The following is a 20,288-nucleotide window of genomic DNA, read 5'->3' as shown; positions in this document are numbered from 1 at the left end:
GTGAGGGGGCACTAAGGGGGCATAACTACTATGAGGGGGCACTAAGGGGGAATAACTACTGTGAGGGGCCCAGATGGGCATACCTACTGTGTGGGGGCACTAAGTGGACATACCTACTGTAAGGGTGCACTAAGGGGGATAACTACTGTAAGGGGCACTAAGGAGAGCATACAGTAACGACTGTGAGGGGACATACCTACTGTTAGGGGCACTAAGAGAGCATAACTACTTTGTGGGGGCACTGGATCCACCAGGACAATAAAATGTACTGCTCATGCACCAAGGATGAACTGAACGGGCAGGCAGCAGGATTATAGGGCCAGACGAGATGACAAATTGGATGCCTGGTGCTGTCAATGTAACACATTTACCTTTTAGCCAATAACAAAGATAAGCAATCTTGATTGACTAGCAGGGATCTAGAAAGTAAAACTGTGTTACCTTGCTACATGATTAATTACAGGAGCGAAATTTGTAGGTCCATATAGCTGTACACTTTTCAAGCTTCTGTAATATGCTTCCATCACACCTTCAATTCCATGACAGTATGGGTTTTGTGGATTGCCATTCTGCGGTACAAAAAAAATTATGTATATATACGTTCTAACCATAAAAGATTCATAGTGAGCCATGTTTCTGCATTTTAAAGACATGATTACATCAACATAAGATTTTAATTTTCCAACTGGGTTATAATGATGGACCTTGTGGATACATGCGGTATATGCAGCTATGTCACCAGAGCAGCCTGGGAGAGAAGACGGAGAAGTGCCAGCGCTGAATTGAAGGGGTCTCAGGATGAAAAGTTAAAGTTTTTATTATTATTATTACTTGAACCACCTCACTGCAGGTTGCCCTAAAAAAATCTGACCTCAGACAACTCAACAACAAGATGCCATTTAAGATAACACCATGATACTAACACAAAGGCATAGTGTACATAGTACATCACTGGTACTCCAGCCATTAACCCCTTCAGGACACAGCCATGTTTCATCTTCAGGATGAAGCCTAATTTTGCAAATCTGACATGCGTCACTTTATGTGGTAATAAGTTTAATACACTTTTTCTTATCTAGGCCATTCTGAGATTTTTTTCTCGTCACATATTGTATTTTATGACAGCGGCAAAATTGAGTCAAAATATTTCATTTTTATTTATAAAAAATACCAAATTAGCAAATTTCTATTTCTCTACTTTTATAATAAATAGTAATACCTCCAAAAATAGTTACTACTTTACATTCCCCATATGTCTACTTCATGTTTGGATCATTTTGAAAATTACATTTTCTTTTTTGGGGACGTTAGAAGTTTAGAAGCAAATCTTAAAATTTTAAAGAAAATTTCCAAAACCCAATTTTTTCAGGACCAGTTCAGTTATGAAGTCACTTTCTGGGGCTTACATATTAGGGTATTTTCACAATTGCGGCAGAGTGATCTGGCAAGCAGTTCCTTTGCCGGAACTGTCTGGCGGATCTGTCAAAACGTATGCCAACTGATGGCATTTGTAAGACTGATCTTACAAATGCATTGAAATGCCGGATCCGTCTTTCTGGTGTCATCGGAAAAAAACGGATCCGGCATTTATTTTTTTCACGCGCAGACCGGAAGGACGGATCCAGCATTCCGGCAAGTGTTCAGTTTTTTTGGCAGGAGATAAAACCATAGCATGCCGCGGTTTTATCTCTGTCCTGATCAGTAAAAAAAACTGAACTGAAGACATCCTGATGCATCCTGAACAGATTGCTCTCCATTCAGAATGCATGGGGAGAAAACTGATCAGTTCTTACTGGTATTGAGCCCCTAGGACAGAACTCTATGCCGGAAAAGAAAAACGCTAGTGTGAAAGTACCCTTAGAAACCACCCATGAATAACCCTATTTTAGAAACTACACCCCTCAAGGTATTCAAAAATGATTTAACAAACTTTGTTAACCCTTTAGGTGTTCCACAAGAATTAAAGGAAAATGTAGATTAAATTTTAGAATTTTACTTTTCTGGCAGATTTTCAATTAACAGCCAAACGAAACTCAATATTCATTACCCTGATTCTGTAGTTTACAGAAACACCCCATACACACGGCAGGACGCAGAAGGAAAGGAACGCTATATGATTTTTGGAAAGCAGATTTCACTGGGAAAATTTTAAGTTGCCATGTCACATTTGAAGACCCCCTGATGCACCCCAAGAGTAGAAACTCCCCAAAAATTACCCCATTTTGGAAACTACAGGATAAGGTGGCAGTTTTGTTGGTACTATTTTAGGGTGAATATGATTTTTGGTTGCTCTATATTACACTTTTTGTGAGGCAAGGTAACAAAAAATAGCTGTTTTGGCACCATTTTTATTTTTAGTTATTTACAATGTTCTGACAGGTTAGATCATGTGGTATTTTTATAGAGCAGGTTGTTACGGACGCGACAATACCAAATATGACTTTTTTTGGTTGTTTGTTTCATTTTTGATTATTTTTATTTTTTTTTATGAATTTTTAAGTGTCTCCATATTCTGAAAGCCATAGTTTTAATTTTTTGGGGCGACTGTCTTATGAAGGGGCTCATTTTTTTTGGTATGAGATGATGGTTTGATTGGTACTATTTTAGGGTACATATGACTTTTTGATCGCTTGGTATTACACTTTTTGTGATGTAAGGTGACCAAAAATGGCTTTTTTTTACACCTTTTTATAGGCTACTTTCACACTAGCGTTCGGGGCTCCGCTTGCGAGTTCCGTTTAAAGGCTCTCACAAGCGGCCCCGAACGCATCCGTCCAGCCCTAATGCATTTTGAGTGGATGCGGATCCGCTCAGAATGCATCAGTCTGGCAGTGTTTGGGATCCGCTCCGCTCAGCAGGCGGACACCGGAACGCTGCTTGCAGCGTTCGGGTGTCCGCCTGGCCGTGAGGAGGAAAACGGATCCGTCCATACTTACAATGGAAGTCAATGGGGGCGGATCCGTTTGAAGGTGACACAATATGGTGCAATTTTCAAACGGATCCGTCCCCCATTGACTTTCAATGTAAAGTCTGGACGGATCCGTCTGCGGCTACTTTCACACTTAGAATTTATTTTACAATATAATGCAGACGGATCCGTTCTGAACGGATCCATCATCTGCATTATATGAGCGGATCTGTCTCAGACGGATCCGCTCTGAACGCAAGTGTGAAAGTAGCCTTATATGTATTTTTTTACGGCGTTCACCTGAGGGGTTTAGTTCATGTGACATTTTTATAGAGCAGGTTCTTATGGACGTGGCAATACCTTATATGTATTTTTAGTTTTAGTTTTACACAATAACAGCATTTTTTAAACAAAAAAAAATCATGTTTTAGTGTCTCCATATTCTGAGAGCCATAGTTTTTTTTATTTTTTGGGCGATTGTCCTAGGTAGGGTCTAATTTTTTGCAGCATGAGATGACTGATTGGTATGATTTTGGGGTGCATATGACTTTTTGATCGCTTGGTATTACACTTTTTGTCATGTAAGGTGACCAAAAATGGCTTTTTTACATTGTTTTTATTTTTTTATAGTGTTTACTTGAGGGGTTAGGTCATGTGGTATTTTTATACAGCAGGTTGTTACGGATGTGGCGATACCTAATATGCATACTTTTTGGGCGATTGTCTTAGGTAAGTGCTAATTTTTTATGGGATGAGGTGACGGTTAGATTGGTACTATTCTGGGGGGCATACGCCTTTTTGATCACTTGGTGTTGCACTTTTAGTGATGTATGGTGACAAAAGATGGTTTTTTTTAGCATTGTTTTTTTTTTTTATGGTGTTCACCTGTGGGGTTAGGTCATGTGATATTTTTATAGAGCCAGTCGATATGGATGTGGCGATACCTATTATGTCTACTTTTCTTATTTTCCCTACAATTTTTTTTAACTTTATTTTGGGAAAAGGGAATTATTATTTTTTTTTTTTACTTGAAACTTAAATTAACTTTAACTTTTTATATTTGTCCCACTGTGGGACTTCATGTTTTCAGGGTTTGATCCCTGTTTCAATTCAGTACAGCTCCTGCAATTGCCCGAACCCATCACGTACATGCACGTGCGAATGCGGTAAGGCACCACATTCCTCCACGTACATGTACGTGATTTTGCGGGAAGGGGTTAAAAATTAAATACAAAATACTGTTCTTCTGTAGCAGTAAACAAAAATGATAAGATTTCCTATAAAGAAAGTTAATCCGTTGTAAATTTACTGCTGCTGTAACGGAAAGATGTTGACTGTAGGGTAATCCTCATCATAATTGTAGGTGTAAAGTTGGGATAACAGTATGACAGCTTTAATGTTCTCTTGCTAGGACTAGATAAAGATGCCCACATAAGAGCATTGCATTGTTTAGAGTAATGTGTGATGTTCTAATTGAGTCATTATAGGGGGTCAGGTGTGACTATTTGTTGTGCTAAAAGTTCAAAGAGAGAAAGAAAAAGTTAATCGACCGATTATCGGTTTTACCAATATTATTGGCCGATATTCAGGATTTTGAACGTTATTGGTATCGGCATCTATTTTGCCGATATACATATAATGTATTGGGAACAAGGATCGTGCTGCTGACAGCGCTCTCCATGTTCCCTCAGCAGCACAGGGGAGAAGGAAGCAGTGTCTCCCTCCCCCTGTGCTGCTGCTGCCACCAATGAGAAGAGGGAGGACAAGAAAAGGGGAGGGGCTGTGGCCACTGTGCCACCAATGAAGATAACTTTCTCATTCATTCAAATTCAACAGGAGGCGGGAGCTGGCTGCAGAATCACATAGCCGGTGCCTGACCTCTATGACAAGTAGCTGCAATCTGCGGTAATTAACCCCTCAGGTGCTGCACCTAAGGTGTTAACTGCCGCGGATGGTAGCTACCGCTCATAGAGTTCGGGAGCCGGCTATGTGATTCTGCAGCCAGCTCCCGCCTCCTGTATATGAATTAATGAGTTATCTTCATTGGTGGCGCAGTGCGCCCCCCCCCCCCAAGACTCCAGTATTAATCATTGGTGGCGCAGCGTGCCCCCCACCCCCAAACCGCAGTATTAATTATTGGTGGCGCAGCGCGCCCCCCACCCCCAGTATTAATCAATGGTGGCACAGTGCGACCCCACCCCCCAGTATTAATCATTGGTGGCGCAGTGCGCCCCCCCACCCAAGCCACCCATTATTAATCATTGGTGGCAGTGGCCACAGGGTCCCCTCTCCCCTCCTCCTTACTGGCAGTTCTGATCAGAGCCCCAACAGTTTAATCCTGGGGCTCCGATCTGTTACCATGGCAGCCAGGACGTTATTGAAGTCCTGGCTGCCATGATAACATCCCTGATGCTGTGTGCACAGAGCAGCAGGGACAGTGTGAGGTCCTTTTCACCCCAATAGAGATCTATCAGGGTGAATAGGACAAGGGTTCTAGTCCCTAAGGGGGCTAATAGTTAGTAAAAAAAATAAAAAAAATAAACCACACTAAAAAATTAATTATAAATGAAAAATAAAGATTTACAAAAAAAAAGAAAAAATACACGTTAACAATAAACATTAATTTTTTGTAGATTTGTGTAGGATTTTTTTTTTTTCCGGCCTAAAAATTCACAGATTATCGGTATCGGCCCTAAAAAATCAGGTTGATCCCTAGTTAAGAGCCAGACAAGGAAGCAAAATACATGGGGTGGTTTAAAAAAATATTATCCATGAAACCAGCCACCTATTTTTTAGTAAAGAAAAATTACCTAGAATATTCATATATACAGTGGATATAAAAAGTCTACACAGCCCTGTTAAAATGTCAGGTTTCTGTGCTGTAAAAAAATGAGACAAAGATAAAATTTCAGAACTTTTACCACCTTCAATGTGACCTATATACTGTACCACTCATTTGAAAAACAAACTAAAATCTTTTAGGTTGAGGGAAGACAAATAAAATAAAAATATGGTTGCATAAGTGTGCACACCCTCTTATAACTGGGGATGTAGCTATGTTCAGAACAAAGTATTAGTTTAAGGGTGTGCACACTTATGCAACCATATTATTTTATTTTTATATCTTTTCTTCCCTCTACCTAACAGATTTCAGTTTGTTTTTCAAATGAGTTGTGCAGTCTATAGGTCACATTAAAGGTGGAAAAAGCTCTGAAATTATTTATCTTTGTCTAATTTTTTTTACATCACAGAAACTGACTTTTTATAGCCACTGTAGGTTGTTAATAATGTGATAAAGAAAATGTACTTTACAGTGCTGTGTTCTAATGGATTGTTAGCGATCCAGAAGCCACATATTACCGAAAACTTGCTAAAAAATACTTGATCACCCTAACTCCTCCCCTAAACTTTTATTTCCAAAAATCCAAAAGCAAATAGACAATCCATTGTTCTAAAGGCTGCTATACACATTCAATAGCTTTCAGCTGAATGATCGTTAGGCCGACAGCTATCACTCCTGACTCCCCCATACACATTTAGGCTCCATTCACACGTCCGCAACATGTTCCAGGGAGCCGCAAAACACAGAAAGCGGCAATGTGCGTTCTGCATTTTGCGGACCGCACATTGCCGGCACTAATAGAATATGCCTGTTCTTGTCCGCAATTCCAGACAAGACTAGGACATGTTCTATTTTTTTGCCGAACGGAAGTGCCCATGTCCGGGCAGCAAATCATGCTGCCCCATAGGAATGAATGGGTCCGCAATTCCGTTCCGCAAAATGTGGAACGAAATTGCGGACGTGTGAATGGAGCCTAACATTCAGTTTGGCCAAACATATATCTGTATTCAATGGTGGGAATGGAGAAAGCCGCAGTCAGACACCTCTGGCTGTGGCCTGTCTACGAGGAGAACAAAAGGATTGGGCAAAAATATTCACTTTGCCTGATTCTTTTCTCCCCTTACATAATTTGTCAGGGAGAGTCAGGAGCTGTCCACACATATTAAATTGTCGACTGAGCTTGCCATTCTCAGTGCACTCGGCCAACAATACACTAATGAGTATGGCGGCCTTTAGTCTAAGTTTCCAGAGCTACTAACACAAATGACACCCCAGAACTGTAAAATATAGCAATGTTTACTACACAGTAAACATAGCGCTGAGTAGTGAGTACAAACACATTACTTCCACTCGCTCCTGGTTCCTTCTTGCTCTGCCTCCCTTATTAAAGTCTCCAGACTCCACCCACCATCTGACATCACCGCCCGTCACCCACCCGTGCCAGTTCTATGTTGCGAACTCTGTGTGAGTAGGGTGTCTCTGGGGAAACTTTTCCTGCGGCTGCCTCGCTCGTGTGCTCTGATGACAAAATTAGGAACGTATTACTTCCCGCAGCGGGCCGCCCCCGGCTCTCCCTCCTCCTTGCTCCCATATTCAAATCTCCGCCCACCGACATCTGATGTCAGAATCAGAGCACACAAGCGAGGCAGCAGCGGGAAAAGTATATCGTAAAGTATTATTGTATGTATGGTGGCCTGTGGCCCCAAGACCTTATTATAACATCTCCTTGTGGCCCCCCAACAGTATAACGTCTTCTTGTGGCCCCCCTATACAGTATAAAGTCTCCTTGTGGCCCCCATACAGTATAATATCTCCTTGTGGCCCTCATACAGTGTAACATCTCCTTGTGCCCCCCCCCCCCATACAGTATAACGTCTCCTTGTAGCCCCCTATACAGTATAATGTCTCCTTGTGGCCCCCATACACTATAATGTCTCCTTGTGGCTGCCCCCATACAGTATAGCGTCTCCTTGTGTCTGCCCCCATACAGTATAAAGTCTCCTTGTGGCTCCCATACAGTATAATGTCTCCTTCTGGCCCCCATACACTATAACGTCTCCTTGTGTCTGTCCCCATACAGTGTAACGTCTCCTTGTGTCTGCCCCAATACAGTGTAACGTCTCCTTGTGTCTGCCCCCATACAGTATAACGTCTCCTTGTGGCTGCCCCCATACAGTATAATGTCTCCTTCTGGCCCCCATACACTATAACATCTCCTTGTGTCTGCCCCCATACAGTGTAACGTCTCCTTGTGTCTGCCCCCATACAGTATAACGTCTCCTTGTGGCTGCCCCCATACAGTATAACGTCTCCTTGTGGCTGCCCCCATACAGTATAATGTCTCCTTCTGGCCCCCATACACTATAACGTCTCCTTGTGTCTGCCCCCATACAGTGTAACGTCTCCTTGTGTCTGCCCCCATACAGTATAACGTCTCCTTGTGGCTGCCCCCATACAGTATAATGTCTCCTTGTGGATTCCCCCATACAGTATAACGTCTGCTTATGGCTGACCCCATACAGTATGTCTCCTTATGGCTGACCCCATACAGTATAATGTCTCCTTATGGCTGACCCCATACAGTATAATGTCTCCTTGTGTTTTTTTTCTTTTAAACGGGTATTTATTGCGATATATATCGTTATCACAATAAATTTCTTAATATCGTTATTGTCGGAATATTTTTTACATTGCCCAACCCTACTACACAGTAGTGTCAACTTGAACTTATTCTCCACTACTGTGCCTACTGTGAAAAGTTGTAGGCCAAGAAGTAGTGCTAGTATCAACATAGAAGTCCCCAAACAAACAAAAAAACAAAAAAAAATATTGATAATAACAGTGCCCACACAAGTTTATGTTAGAAGAGTGGACATCTCCAAAAGCCTTGCTGTTCATCAGTCCACGGTAAGACAAATTGTCTATAAATGGAGAAAGTTCAGCACTGCTGGTACTCTCCCTAGGAGTGGCCATACTGTAATGATGACTGCAAGAGCACAGCGCAGACTGCTCAATGAGGTGAAGAAGAATCCTAGAGTGTCAGCTAAAGACAAAAGTCTCTGGCATATGCTAACATCCCTGTAGCGAATCTACGATACGTAAAACACTAAACAAGAATGGATTTCATGGGAGGATACCACAGAGGAAGCCACTGCTGTCCAAAAAAACATTGCTGCATGTTTACAGTTTGCACAAGACCACCTGGATGTTCCACAGCAGTACTGGCAAAATATTCTATGAAACCAAAGTTGAGTTGTTTGGAAGAAACACACAACACTATGTGTGGATAAAAAGAGGCACAGCACAGCAACATCAAAACCTCATTCCAACTGTGAAGTATGGTGGTTGGGGCATCATGGTTTGGGGCTGCTTTGATGCATCAGGGCCTGGACGGATTGCTATCATCGAAGGAAAAATGAATTCCCAAGTTTATCAAGACATTTTGCAGGAGAACTTAAGGCCATCTTTCCACCAGCTGAAGCTCAACAGAAGATGGGTGTTGCAACAGGACAACGACCCAAAGCATATAAGTAAATCAACAACAGAATGGCTTAAACAGAAGAAAATATGCCTTCTGGAGTGGCCCAGTCAGAGTCCTGACCTCAACCAGATTGAGATGCTGTGGCATGACCTCAAGAAAGCGATTCACACCAGACATCCCAAGAATATTGCTGAACTGAAACAGTTCTGTAAAGAGGAATGGTCAAGAATTACTCCTGACCATTGTGCACGTCTGTTCTGCAACTACAGGAAATGTTTGGTTGAAGTTATTGCGGCCAAAGGAGGTTCAACCAGTTATTAAATCCAAGGGTTCACATACTTTTTCCACCTGCACTGTGAATGTTTACATGGTGTGTTCAATAAAAACATGGTAACATTTAATTATTTGTGTGTTATTAGTTTAAGATCAGATCACATTTTATGACCAATTTGTGCAGAAATCCATATAATTCCAAAGGGTTCACATACTTTTTCTTGCAACTGTACGTGCCAGCTAAAGCTATCTAGTAAACGGATGAATCTGAGGACAGCAAAACCAGTTGGGTACCACCGTTTTTGTGTGAATTATATATACTCTTTGTCAAGCCTGTCAGCTAGTAAGTATAGTAATGTGAGGGGGGCGACTACGGTTTTTAGCGGATTCCATACATTCTTTGTGCTTTTCTCCTTCTTCTTTGCCAAATCCCTCACCCTTTAGGAAAAAGGCACTGGTGAAGACATGTCAATTAGGCTGACACCCAGGTGACGGTTGAGCCTTGTGCTCCATCCACAAAGAAGGTGTAGAGAAAACAGAAGTTATATATTTCGATGCCAGGAAGCTGCAAGGGGACCCTTCTATTTTCTGGGTGAGCTGGATTTTTGGATATACATGTTCATATCACTGATTGTTTTTATGAACAGTGTTTTTATCCCATGTTTTATTTTATTATCCAGTTTACTATCTAGAATGGTTTCTCTAGCTCCAAGGTATCTTATTAATTTTTAAGTTTACTAAATGTACAAATTGCGGTGGGAGATTAGTTTTATCTCGTAGAAGCTTGTTTTGTTTGGAGCTCTGCTACGATTTTTATTTTTTTTTATAAAGCTGCCTAGTGTAAGCACTTGGGTGGCAAGAACAATTACATTAGTTTGTTCTGTGAAATATACTCAATCAGCAATTCCAATAGGAGGTGCACACAACATTCAATTATATCTGGCAAAAAAAATGTGCCTGAGATCTCTTCAGAATCATATGTCACCTTGAACAAGTTACATATTTGCCTGCCTCTGGTTTAACTGATTTCACAGGCTAGAGGTTTACATTTTTAAGAAGAAAATAATAGGCAGATTGACTCCCCCTTTCAATACAGTGGGCAGACTGGATAGATCAAAATATTTCCCGAAATGACTAACATTAGGAAGATGAAATTTGAATGTCTTTAGAAAAATGCATCTTGAATTAGGTGGCCTAGATTTTATTTGTCCTTTGTGACACAGAAGAATAAGAAGTAAAAACAAAACTTACCAGAGCAAATTCATGACATACTCTTCCATCAGGTGGCAACTTTGCTCCAAAGCCTAATGCGGGAAACATTTTATCACTGTCATAATCCTGAATAATTTCTCCAACTGCTTTTAGTGCCATGCCATATGCATTCAGCTGATAAGGATTCATGTAATGCAGAGAGGTGGGCTGTGCAGGGTTTCCTGTTTCAAAATAAAGTGCATGAAATAACGAATATTTTTTTTCTTTAAAAATAGCATATTTACGGTAAATAAATAAATTACGGTAAATTTGTTACAACAAATGTTTTTGATTCAACACTATAAAGGCAGCCATGCCCAGCCTGCGGCCCTCCAGCTGTTGCAAAACTACAACTCCCAGCATGCCTGCATAGCATACAGCTATTAGGGCATGCTGGGACTTGTAGTTTTACAACATATGGAGGGCCACAGGTTGAGCATCTCTGCTATAAGGTATATGTTTAATCTACAACTTAGTTAAATATCACTGCTCAACACTAGTGTACAATGCCCCAGAAGAAGCCAGTTGTGTGGCGAAACCTCGAGTTAGACAGGTTTACCAGGTGTGCCACTCTTTTTATGCTTTTATCAATGTGTTTTGCGCAAGAATCTTGTTTACATCTGAACATGAATCCTCTAAGATCCTATTAATGGAGAAAAGTTGATTGCTGCTAACTCTAGAAGCTGGAAAGAGGAGGGCAATGTCTGGGCAACTACAGGTCCCGGCCAGTGCAGGACTGATCTGTGCATTTATCTTAGGTGAAAATAAGTGACTTTCTCAACAGTTAGGCTTCTATCACACTCGCGTTAGGATTGTCTGGCAGGCCCCATTCACTATAAAGGGAACGTGCTGGAGATCTGTCTGCAGCACGGAAAACATGCACGCTGCTATTTTTGTCTGGCCGCCTCTTGGCATGTTTGCCCTGCTGCGGCCGTATCTCTGGCCCGTCCCCATTATAGTGAATCAACTTCCGCAGCACACATGTGCAAACGTTAGTACGGATCTGGCAGGCTGTTCCCCTGCCGGACAAGCCTAGCGGGAGTGTGCAGGAAGCCTTATAGAAGCCTTATTCAAGTGACTTGTTCTAAAGTGTGTGAAAAATGTGTTTTTGGACTGTTGAACGGTGATATTTAATGAAGTAGTATATTTATAAAGTGTGACTCAGACTTTTATTATTGCCAGCTCCAGTAGTGTATATACCCAAAATGAGTGCCAATAGATTGTTAATGTATGTATATTTTTTTATCTGAACAGTTAGCTAATATGCTAATAGTTATTATTACATTATAGGTAAATGTGCCATCATTTTTGTCTAACTGAGCTTCAGAGATGATCCAATAAGTTTCATATACATGTTAACTACTGTATGTATATGGAAAATACTAATGCAAGATATTATTGACTGACAATACAAGCTGAGGAGCAGACTGGGCACACTGATTGGCACCTTAGATGTAGTATTCACTAGTAATCTTGACATATAACCAGGAACATAGAAAGCCTAATGCCATCTTATCGATATATGATGATATCAGAATCAAGTAAACAATTACTGTCTGTTATTGATAAAGTAGATATAAGCTTACATTTCTTTTCACTCGATACTGTGGTGTTCTAACCTTAAACTATACGGCAGAAAGACCTTTGTGTTGATCCTGGATTCTGTGCATTCTATTATTCTGGACAAACATAAAAATAGATATAACCTTTGTGGACTTACCGTTTGATGCTGTGAAGTCTATGGCAACGGTGAAATTGATTTGCGTCCTATAGTATAAAGTAATATTCATTACAAATATATATATATATATATATATATATATACACACACACACATATATATCAAATACTGTGATAACGGACAGTTTACAAGACAGTACTAATCTGAAGTCCTCAAAAATAAACTAAAAAGAATTTCCTGCTTGGTAAGTAAACTAAAATCATGAACTGTAGAAGATGAATATGCATACTAGACATATCACTACAAGTGTTAGCCCTATTCAGTTATCTGTATAATTATATCTGCATATGAGATTTCAGATTTATAAGATACACAAAAATTAGAATATCATGCAAAGTTCATTTATATCAGTAATGCAACTTAAAAGGTGAAAATAGACTCATTACATGCAAAGTAAGATATTTCAAGCCTTTATTTGTTATAATTTAGATGATTATGGCTTACAGCTTATAAAACCCCAAAGTCACAATCTCAGGTCCCCTTTGCTCAGGGATATGGATTAATTAGCTGACTAGAGTGTGACACTTTCAGCCTAGAATAGTGATCCTTTTCACAAAATTCAAATTTTAAGCTGCACTAAGGCAATTCCTTTTAATTTGCATTACTGAAATAAATGGACTTTTGCACGATATTCAAATTTTTCGAGTTTCACCCGTACATATTATGATTTTGCATAGATTTTTAGTGCTCTGATGATGGGGAAATGAGTGGAAACTAAAGGGCATACAGTGTGATTTTCCCAAGTATCATTCCAGAACATTCTCAAGTATATTAGTAGGGTACCTGTACATTACAGGACATTCATATTGCTCCAGATTTCCCACTTCAATTTCACTACAATTCTTAGTCAATTATTGGGAATGAATCATTAGTTTCTGATAACTGCCTGATCACTTTACATCCTCTCTGTATGAGGATGAGCGATCGCTACTGTGATTGTTCGTTCCAATAAAGATTCATTGTTTGTCGGCAGCACATCCCTGTTTACACGTAGCGATTCTGGGTACTGAGCAAAGGATACAATAACCCAATGAATGAGTGTTTGCTCATCGGGTAACTTGCGGCACATTTAGAAACTGAACATATTGTTTCCATGAATGATTATACCTGATAATTGTCCCAATGATTGCCAGTGTAAAAGGACCTTAACACTATTCTAAATGATTTTTGTTAGTCACTGCTACCAAGTCTAACCTCTTGGGGACATAGGGCGTACAGGTACGCCGTGATGTCCCGGTACTTAAGGGTGGTGGGTGGTGATTGGAACTGGGTGCCTGCTGAAATCAATCAGCAGGCACCCTGGGTCAATGCTGAGGGGGGGTCCGCCGCAGCATAGAAGGGGTTTGTGTTTCAGTGATCGCATCGAGTCCCCGCACTGCTGTGGCGGGGACTCGATGTCTCAGAAGGCAGCCCGTTGCCATGCAGAGGCTGCCCAATGCCTTGCACGGCATCAGGACCTGCCTTCTACGGGAGCCGAGGAGATCCAGCCTCAGGCTGGGTCTCCTAAGCAACCTGTTTGTGTACTACTCACTGTAGTACACGAACAGGCAATGCATTACAATACAGATGTATTGTAATGCATTGCAGTAAAGAAAAAAAAGTTAAAGTGTTTTTAATAAAATTAATAAAGTAATAAAATTCATAAAGTAAAAAAAAAAAATGCCCCTTCCCCCTTATTATATAATAAAAAAACAGAAAAAAAAAACCTCCGCACATATTAGGAATCGCTGTGTTCATTGCGAACACAACGATTCCTAATCTGTGCGGAGGTTTTTTTTTTTCTGTTTTTCGGCTCTATAAATATTATCACATGATCCATCCTGTCCGATAAATACCATAAAAAAAAAAACTATTTTTGTCACCTTACATCACAAAAAGTGCAACACCAAGTGATCAAAAAGGCATATGCCCCCCCCAAATAGTACCAATCTAACAGTCACTTCATCCCGCAAAAAAAGAGCCGCTACCTAAGCCAATTGCCCCCAAAAAAATATATATGGCTCAGAATATGGAGACACTAAAACATTATTTGTTTTGTTAAAAAAAATGCTAGTATTGTGTAAAATTACTAAATAAAGTAAGTAAATAAATAAAATTAGACATATTATTAGGTATCGTCATGTCCAGAAGAACCTGCTCTATAAAAATATAACATGACCTAACCCCTCAGGTGAAGACCGTAAAAAAATAAAAATAAAAACAGTGTAAAAAAAAAAAGCCACCTTACATCACTAAAATTGTAATAGCAAGCGATCAAAAAGTCATACACACCCCAAAATAATGTCAATCAAACCGTCATCTCATCCTGAAAAAAAATAGCTCCTACACAAGACAGTCGCCCAAAAAATAAATAAAATTACGACTTTCAGAATGTGGAGACAATAAAAAATCTTTATGTAAAACTGAAACAAAGAACCAAAAAAGTGGTCGTATTTGGTATTGTCGCATCCGTGACAACCTGCTTTATAAAAATACCACATGATCTAACCTGTCAGATGAAACATTCATCTGACAGGTTAGATCATGTGGTATTTTTATAGAGCAGGTTGTCACGGATGCGACAATACCAAATACGACCACTTTTTTGGTTCTTTGTTTCAGTTTTATATAAATAACAAAAAATAAAAACGGTGCCAAAACAGCTATTTCTTGTTACCTTGCCTCACAAAAAGTGTAATATAGAGCAACCAAAAATCATATGTACCCTAAAATAGTACCAACAAAACTGCCACCTTATCTCATAGTTTCCAAAATGAGGTCACTTTTTGGGAGTTAAAAGTTAAAATTTTAAGATTTGCTTCTAAACTTGTAATAAACAAAATGATCCAAACATGAAGTGGACATATGGGGAATGTAAAGTAATAACTATTTTTTGAGGTATTACTATCTATTATAAAAGTAGAGAAATTTGGAAATTTGTTAAGTTTTCCAAATTTTTTGATAAATGTTGATTTTGTTTTATAAATAATTAATTTTTTGACTCAATTTTACCACTGTCATGAAGTGCAATATGTGAAAAGAAAACAATCTCAGAATGGCCTGGATAAGTAAAAGCGTTTTAAAGTTATCACCACATAAAATGACACGTCAGATTTGCAAAAAATGGCCTGGTCCAGAAGGTGAAAAATGGCCCGGTCCAGAAGGTGAAAAATGGCCCGGTCCTTAAGAGGTTAAGCAGCTGGTATAGAAAAAGGTACAAGGGGTCATTCACAAAGAGTTTTATGTAAAAAAAAAAAAGTTGCTAAATTTTTATGTTTAAAAAAAATATAATCTAAAGTGGGCAAAGCTTAGTGGAAGAGACATGGCCACCACACGCTTACTAAATAAAACTGGCATAAATTACAGCTAAAACTCCGAGCTGGAGTAGGGTTAAGTTTCTGGTGCACGGTTCTCACAGATTAATTAAAGGGCCTGTGCCTCTTAATAAATTGGTCACATCTTTTCCTTTTTAATAAGACTGGCATGTGAAACATCAGTATTTCGTAAAATAACCCCCGCTGAGTCTTGAATAAATCAGCTTTAATTAATCATCAACCTCAGCTAACCTCTTGACTTTTACATCCTGCTTTGTTATAGCAGTAACTACTTTTCTGTAGTAATGTTTGTGTTTTATCAGAACATATCAAATTGTGGGATAATCACACGTTGATGCCACTTTTATAATGGAGGAGTTTTATTTTGTTATATGGTATTATCCTTAGTTGGCCTACTTCTCTTCAGTGACTAGTGCTTTTCCATTTTCTCAGGTATTTTAGCTGTTTAGTTCTTCATCCTTAAAATGCATTAACCTTTTCCCAATCAGGGCTTCTTCCATCTCATTTAGAGACACTGTAATTGCATAATTTGCATAATTTAAATGTCATTAAAAGACTTGTCTGCTTTTCAAATACCTTTTTGGGGAATTCTACGCTAATAGATGTACCCTATGAGAGTACTGTATTTTTGCTCAGAAGTGGGGAGAAAATGGCAGTGCGTCTTATAAAGAAGCACTCACTAGTACACAGTAGGACCGGGGAGCGGTAAATACAGTGCTTCTGGTGCTTTCTGTACTCACTGCTCCCTGGTATTCTCCAGGCACTGACCCGTATCTTGACTGCGCACAGCTATATCTGCAATAAACACACATAAACACTTTCTATAACAAGCATTCTTCTCGAGAAATGTCCTTCCATAAAATGTGAACTACACTTACACTGTATTCTGTTCAAGAAATGCAGTATATTAGTTATTTGCTGCGTCTCTGACTCTTTTAGATGTATGGTATGCATCCCCGTGTAGTATCTGTGAAGGTCACAAGGCATTTGCAAAACCTGATCATGTACAAATCCTGCTAAAAGCTAAAAGTGTTTTCAACAAGTATGGAGGCTAAGATGTTGTATGAAAACCATAATCTACCAAGCTATTGTTATGACCAGAAGTAGGAACACAACCATTTCTATTGGCAACCAATCCATATAAAGTGAATGTACTAGACAAGCTTCACTTCGATAACTACTATGCCATAGCCACTGTACTAACAAGTACATTTTATGTCAGAATATATATTACAAAATAATATTTAACTTAAAAAATCTAGTTCAACAATGGGGAATGTTTTTTTGTGTCATATAACAATGGTCGTCAAACATAACAAAAATCACTAAAGAGAAAGACCAAATTTCAACTTGATTACTACACTTACAATTCATCACACAAGCTAAACTCTAAGCATTCATTATCTTCTGTCCACTTTCCATCACATTGAATCTGTAGCTACTATCAAATGTCTAAACACAGTCATTGCCGACCAGCATCTCATATGTAGCTGGACAATGTCCACATGTATGCAGTCATGGACTAAGCCAAGTATTGTTGGTTGAACAATGTAAGTGACAATAGATTTGATCTTTTAAATATGCCAATAAACTGCATATAGTTTTAGAGTAAGAAAGAGAAAATGTCATGACTTTCAGGGATGTAAGACTACTGCTTGGCTTACCCCACCATCTGTCCAACCTCACAATAACTATGCAGAAACTTCTTATAGTTAAAGGCCATAACAGTTGCATTTATCAGCCATATACTGTATATCTTAAAAACATTGTTAATCGAATATATAAACAGATCAAAGAAATTGTAACTGAAAAGGAGCATATATGACCTATAAGACTCCTCATAACAATTAGGGTGCTCTTCATAAGGATATATAGTACCCCCCCCCCCAAAATCCTGACTTAGGCCAACAAATTGATTCTGTTGCCAATTTGGCATCAGTTTGAACCATTCCTGTCTAAGATATGTTTTATTTTAGATGGAAAAGGGAGAGTTCACATCTCTGTTTCATTTTCCATTCTTCTGATCTGTCAGAAGAACAGAAAAAAAAGTATCATGTGCATCAGTTATGCACTGGATACATTTTTATTTTACAGGATCCGGTTTTATTTTTTCTGTCTTTCTGACGGATCAGAAGAAAGGAAAATGAAAAGTAGATGTGAACTCTCTCTTATAGGATAGCTACCTGACATCTGGTGGCACCAGAGACAAAGCTTGCTACAAGCCAATTTGCATACCTTCTTCCCAGACTTCCAGCAGATTTATGGCCAATAAGAGTCCTCACGCCAATTAAGGAGCTCTCCACAAGGAGATATAGTGCCGCCCAAATCCCGACCTAAGCCTCTAACCTAGTTAAGACAATAGTTCCTGCTGTGCAATGATGAGGGGCAATCAACCCAAAAAAACAGCTGTCTGCAGATGAGGTGCTGGCTTAGTTATGATCCAAGTCCTGTCTCAAGGTCTATTTAAAGGGTCAAACATTGACTTATAGGATAACTATCTTACATCTGGTGGCATCAGAGTCAAAAAGTAGTTTCAGTCAGCATCTACACAAGGATCATTGTATGGGTTCCTGTGAAGCACTCTCATAGAACTTCACTGAACACTGGAGTCCTCTCTCTTTTCATTTAAGCACATTAGGTATTGAGTCTCATGAGTACATTTCAGGTGCCAAGGATGCTTGTAGAACCATCATTATGACCTCTGGTTATGATTTATATACGTGATCCAACCATATGACGATGTGCCCTACTGAAATTTTAACTGTTCAACACACTGTCACCTGAAAATAATGCTTTTTTAGAATTAAGCAAAAAATAATTTTATCACATATGTATATTCTTCTCACAAGCAGTGATTTGATTCTTCCAGCACAGTTTGTTTAAAAGCTGGGCATTTCAGCCTAACTATAAATATGAGGAGAAATATATGTTGTTTAGCAGCATAATAAGCTAAAAACTGTCCGCTGTGGACAATTTTACTTAAAATGGAACCTTGACAATAAGCTGATCACAGGATGTTGCATTTCTAGTATACCCAGCAATTAATGGTAACCTATGAGGGAATCCAGTAGTATGTGCACTATCCCCTGACAGCACCATCACAGAACCATTTAAGCATTACATTGTGCCTATTTAATTTAATTGCCTGTTCATATAAAGTTGATTGTGCAGGGTTCTCTAGAGTGAGAGACATTCGCGTTTAGCTGCTTTATAATCTGGCTAATAAATACGACCTGAGTGGAGAACTCTCCTAACAAGATTTTTAAAAAAGATCTGTCACCACAAAATGCAGTGCAATATGCAGGCCGTATACTATAGAGCAGAAGGAGTTGAGCAGATTGATATATAGTTTTGTGGTAAAAGATTCAGTAAAACTTGTAATTAATACATTTAAATCTCTGCTATTTCTGACTTTAGTTTTACACGGGGAGATGTTATCAGTGATTAATAGCATTCTCTGTGTAAGTGTATATACATACATAGCTGTCAGTCACTGATAGTTGTACATCGGGGAGGTGTTATCAGTTATTAATAGCATTCTCTGTGTAAGTGTGTATACATAGCTGTCAGTCACTAATAGTTGTACATCGGGGAGGTGTTATCAGTTATTAATAGCATTCTCTGTGTAAGTGTGTATACATAGATAGCTGTCAGTCACTGATAGTTGTACATCGGGGAGGTGTTATCAGTTATTAATAGCATTCTCTGTGTAAGTGTGTATACATAAATAGCTGTCAGTGACTGATAGCTGTACACAGGGAGGTGTTATCAGTGATTGATAGCATTCTCTGTGTAAGTGTGTATACATAGCTGTCAGTCACTGATAGTTGTACACAGGGAGGTGTTATCAGTTATTAATAGCATTCTCTGTGTAAGTGTGTATACATAGATAGCTGTCAGTCACTGATAGTTGTACACCGGGGAGGTGTTATCAGTTATTAATAGCATTCTCTGTGTAAGGGCAAAGTGTAAGGGCTCATGTACACAAACGTATTTTCTTTCCATATCCATTAAGTTTTTTTGCGGACCGTATACGGAACCATTAATTTCAATGGATCCACAAAAAAAAGCAAGGTGCTCCATGTGCATTCCGTTTCCATATGTCGGTATTTCCTTTCCGCAAAAAAATAGAACATGTCCTATTATTGTACACATTACAGACAAGCATAGTACTGTTCTATTAGGGCCAGCTGTTCCGTTCCGCAAAATACAGAATGCACACGGCCGTCATCCGTATTTTTTTCGGATCAGTTTTCTACGGACCTCAAAATACATACGGTCATGTGCATGAGGCTTAAGTGTGTATACATAGATAGCTGTAAGTCACTGTTAGTTGTATACAGGGCTAATGCACACGACAGCATAGTTTTCTATATGGTCCAAATAAACGGAACAGACACAGAAAGAAAATACGCTTGTGTGTATGAGCCTTAAGTGTCTATACATGGATAGCTGTCAGTCACTGACAGTTGTACACA

The 20,288-nt window shown here is 39.2% G+C and overlaps 1 protein-coding gene across 1 annotated transcript in view; it reads right to left on the bottom strand.

Moving 5' to 3' along the window:
* Positions 1 to 20,288, bottom strand: part of CPNE8 (copine 8) — a 269,455-nt gene that overhangs the window by 21,879 nt on the left and 227,288 nt on the right. The window contains exons 14-16 of the mRNA XM_044280216.1: positions 12,476 to 12,522; positions 10,756 to 10,937; positions 442 to 569 (exon numbers count right to left, since the gene is read on the bottom strand). Coding sequence (XP_044136151.1) covers positions 442 to 569; positions 10,756 to 10,937; positions 12,476 to 12,522 — 357 coding nt within the window. The remainder of the gene's footprint in view (positions 1 to 441; positions 570 to 10,755; positions 10,938 to 12,475; positions 12,523 to 20,288) is intronic.

Source organism: Bufo gargarizans, chromosome 2, assembly GCF_014858855.1.
Source record: "Bufo gargarizans isolate SCDJY-AF-19 chromosome 2, ASM1485885v1, whole genome shotgun sequence".
Classification (NCBI taxonomy): Eukaryota; Metazoa; Chordata; class Amphibia; order Anura; family Bufonidae; genus Bufo; species Bufo gargarizans.
This window is presented reverse-complemented; position numbering and strand designations above follow the sequence as displayed.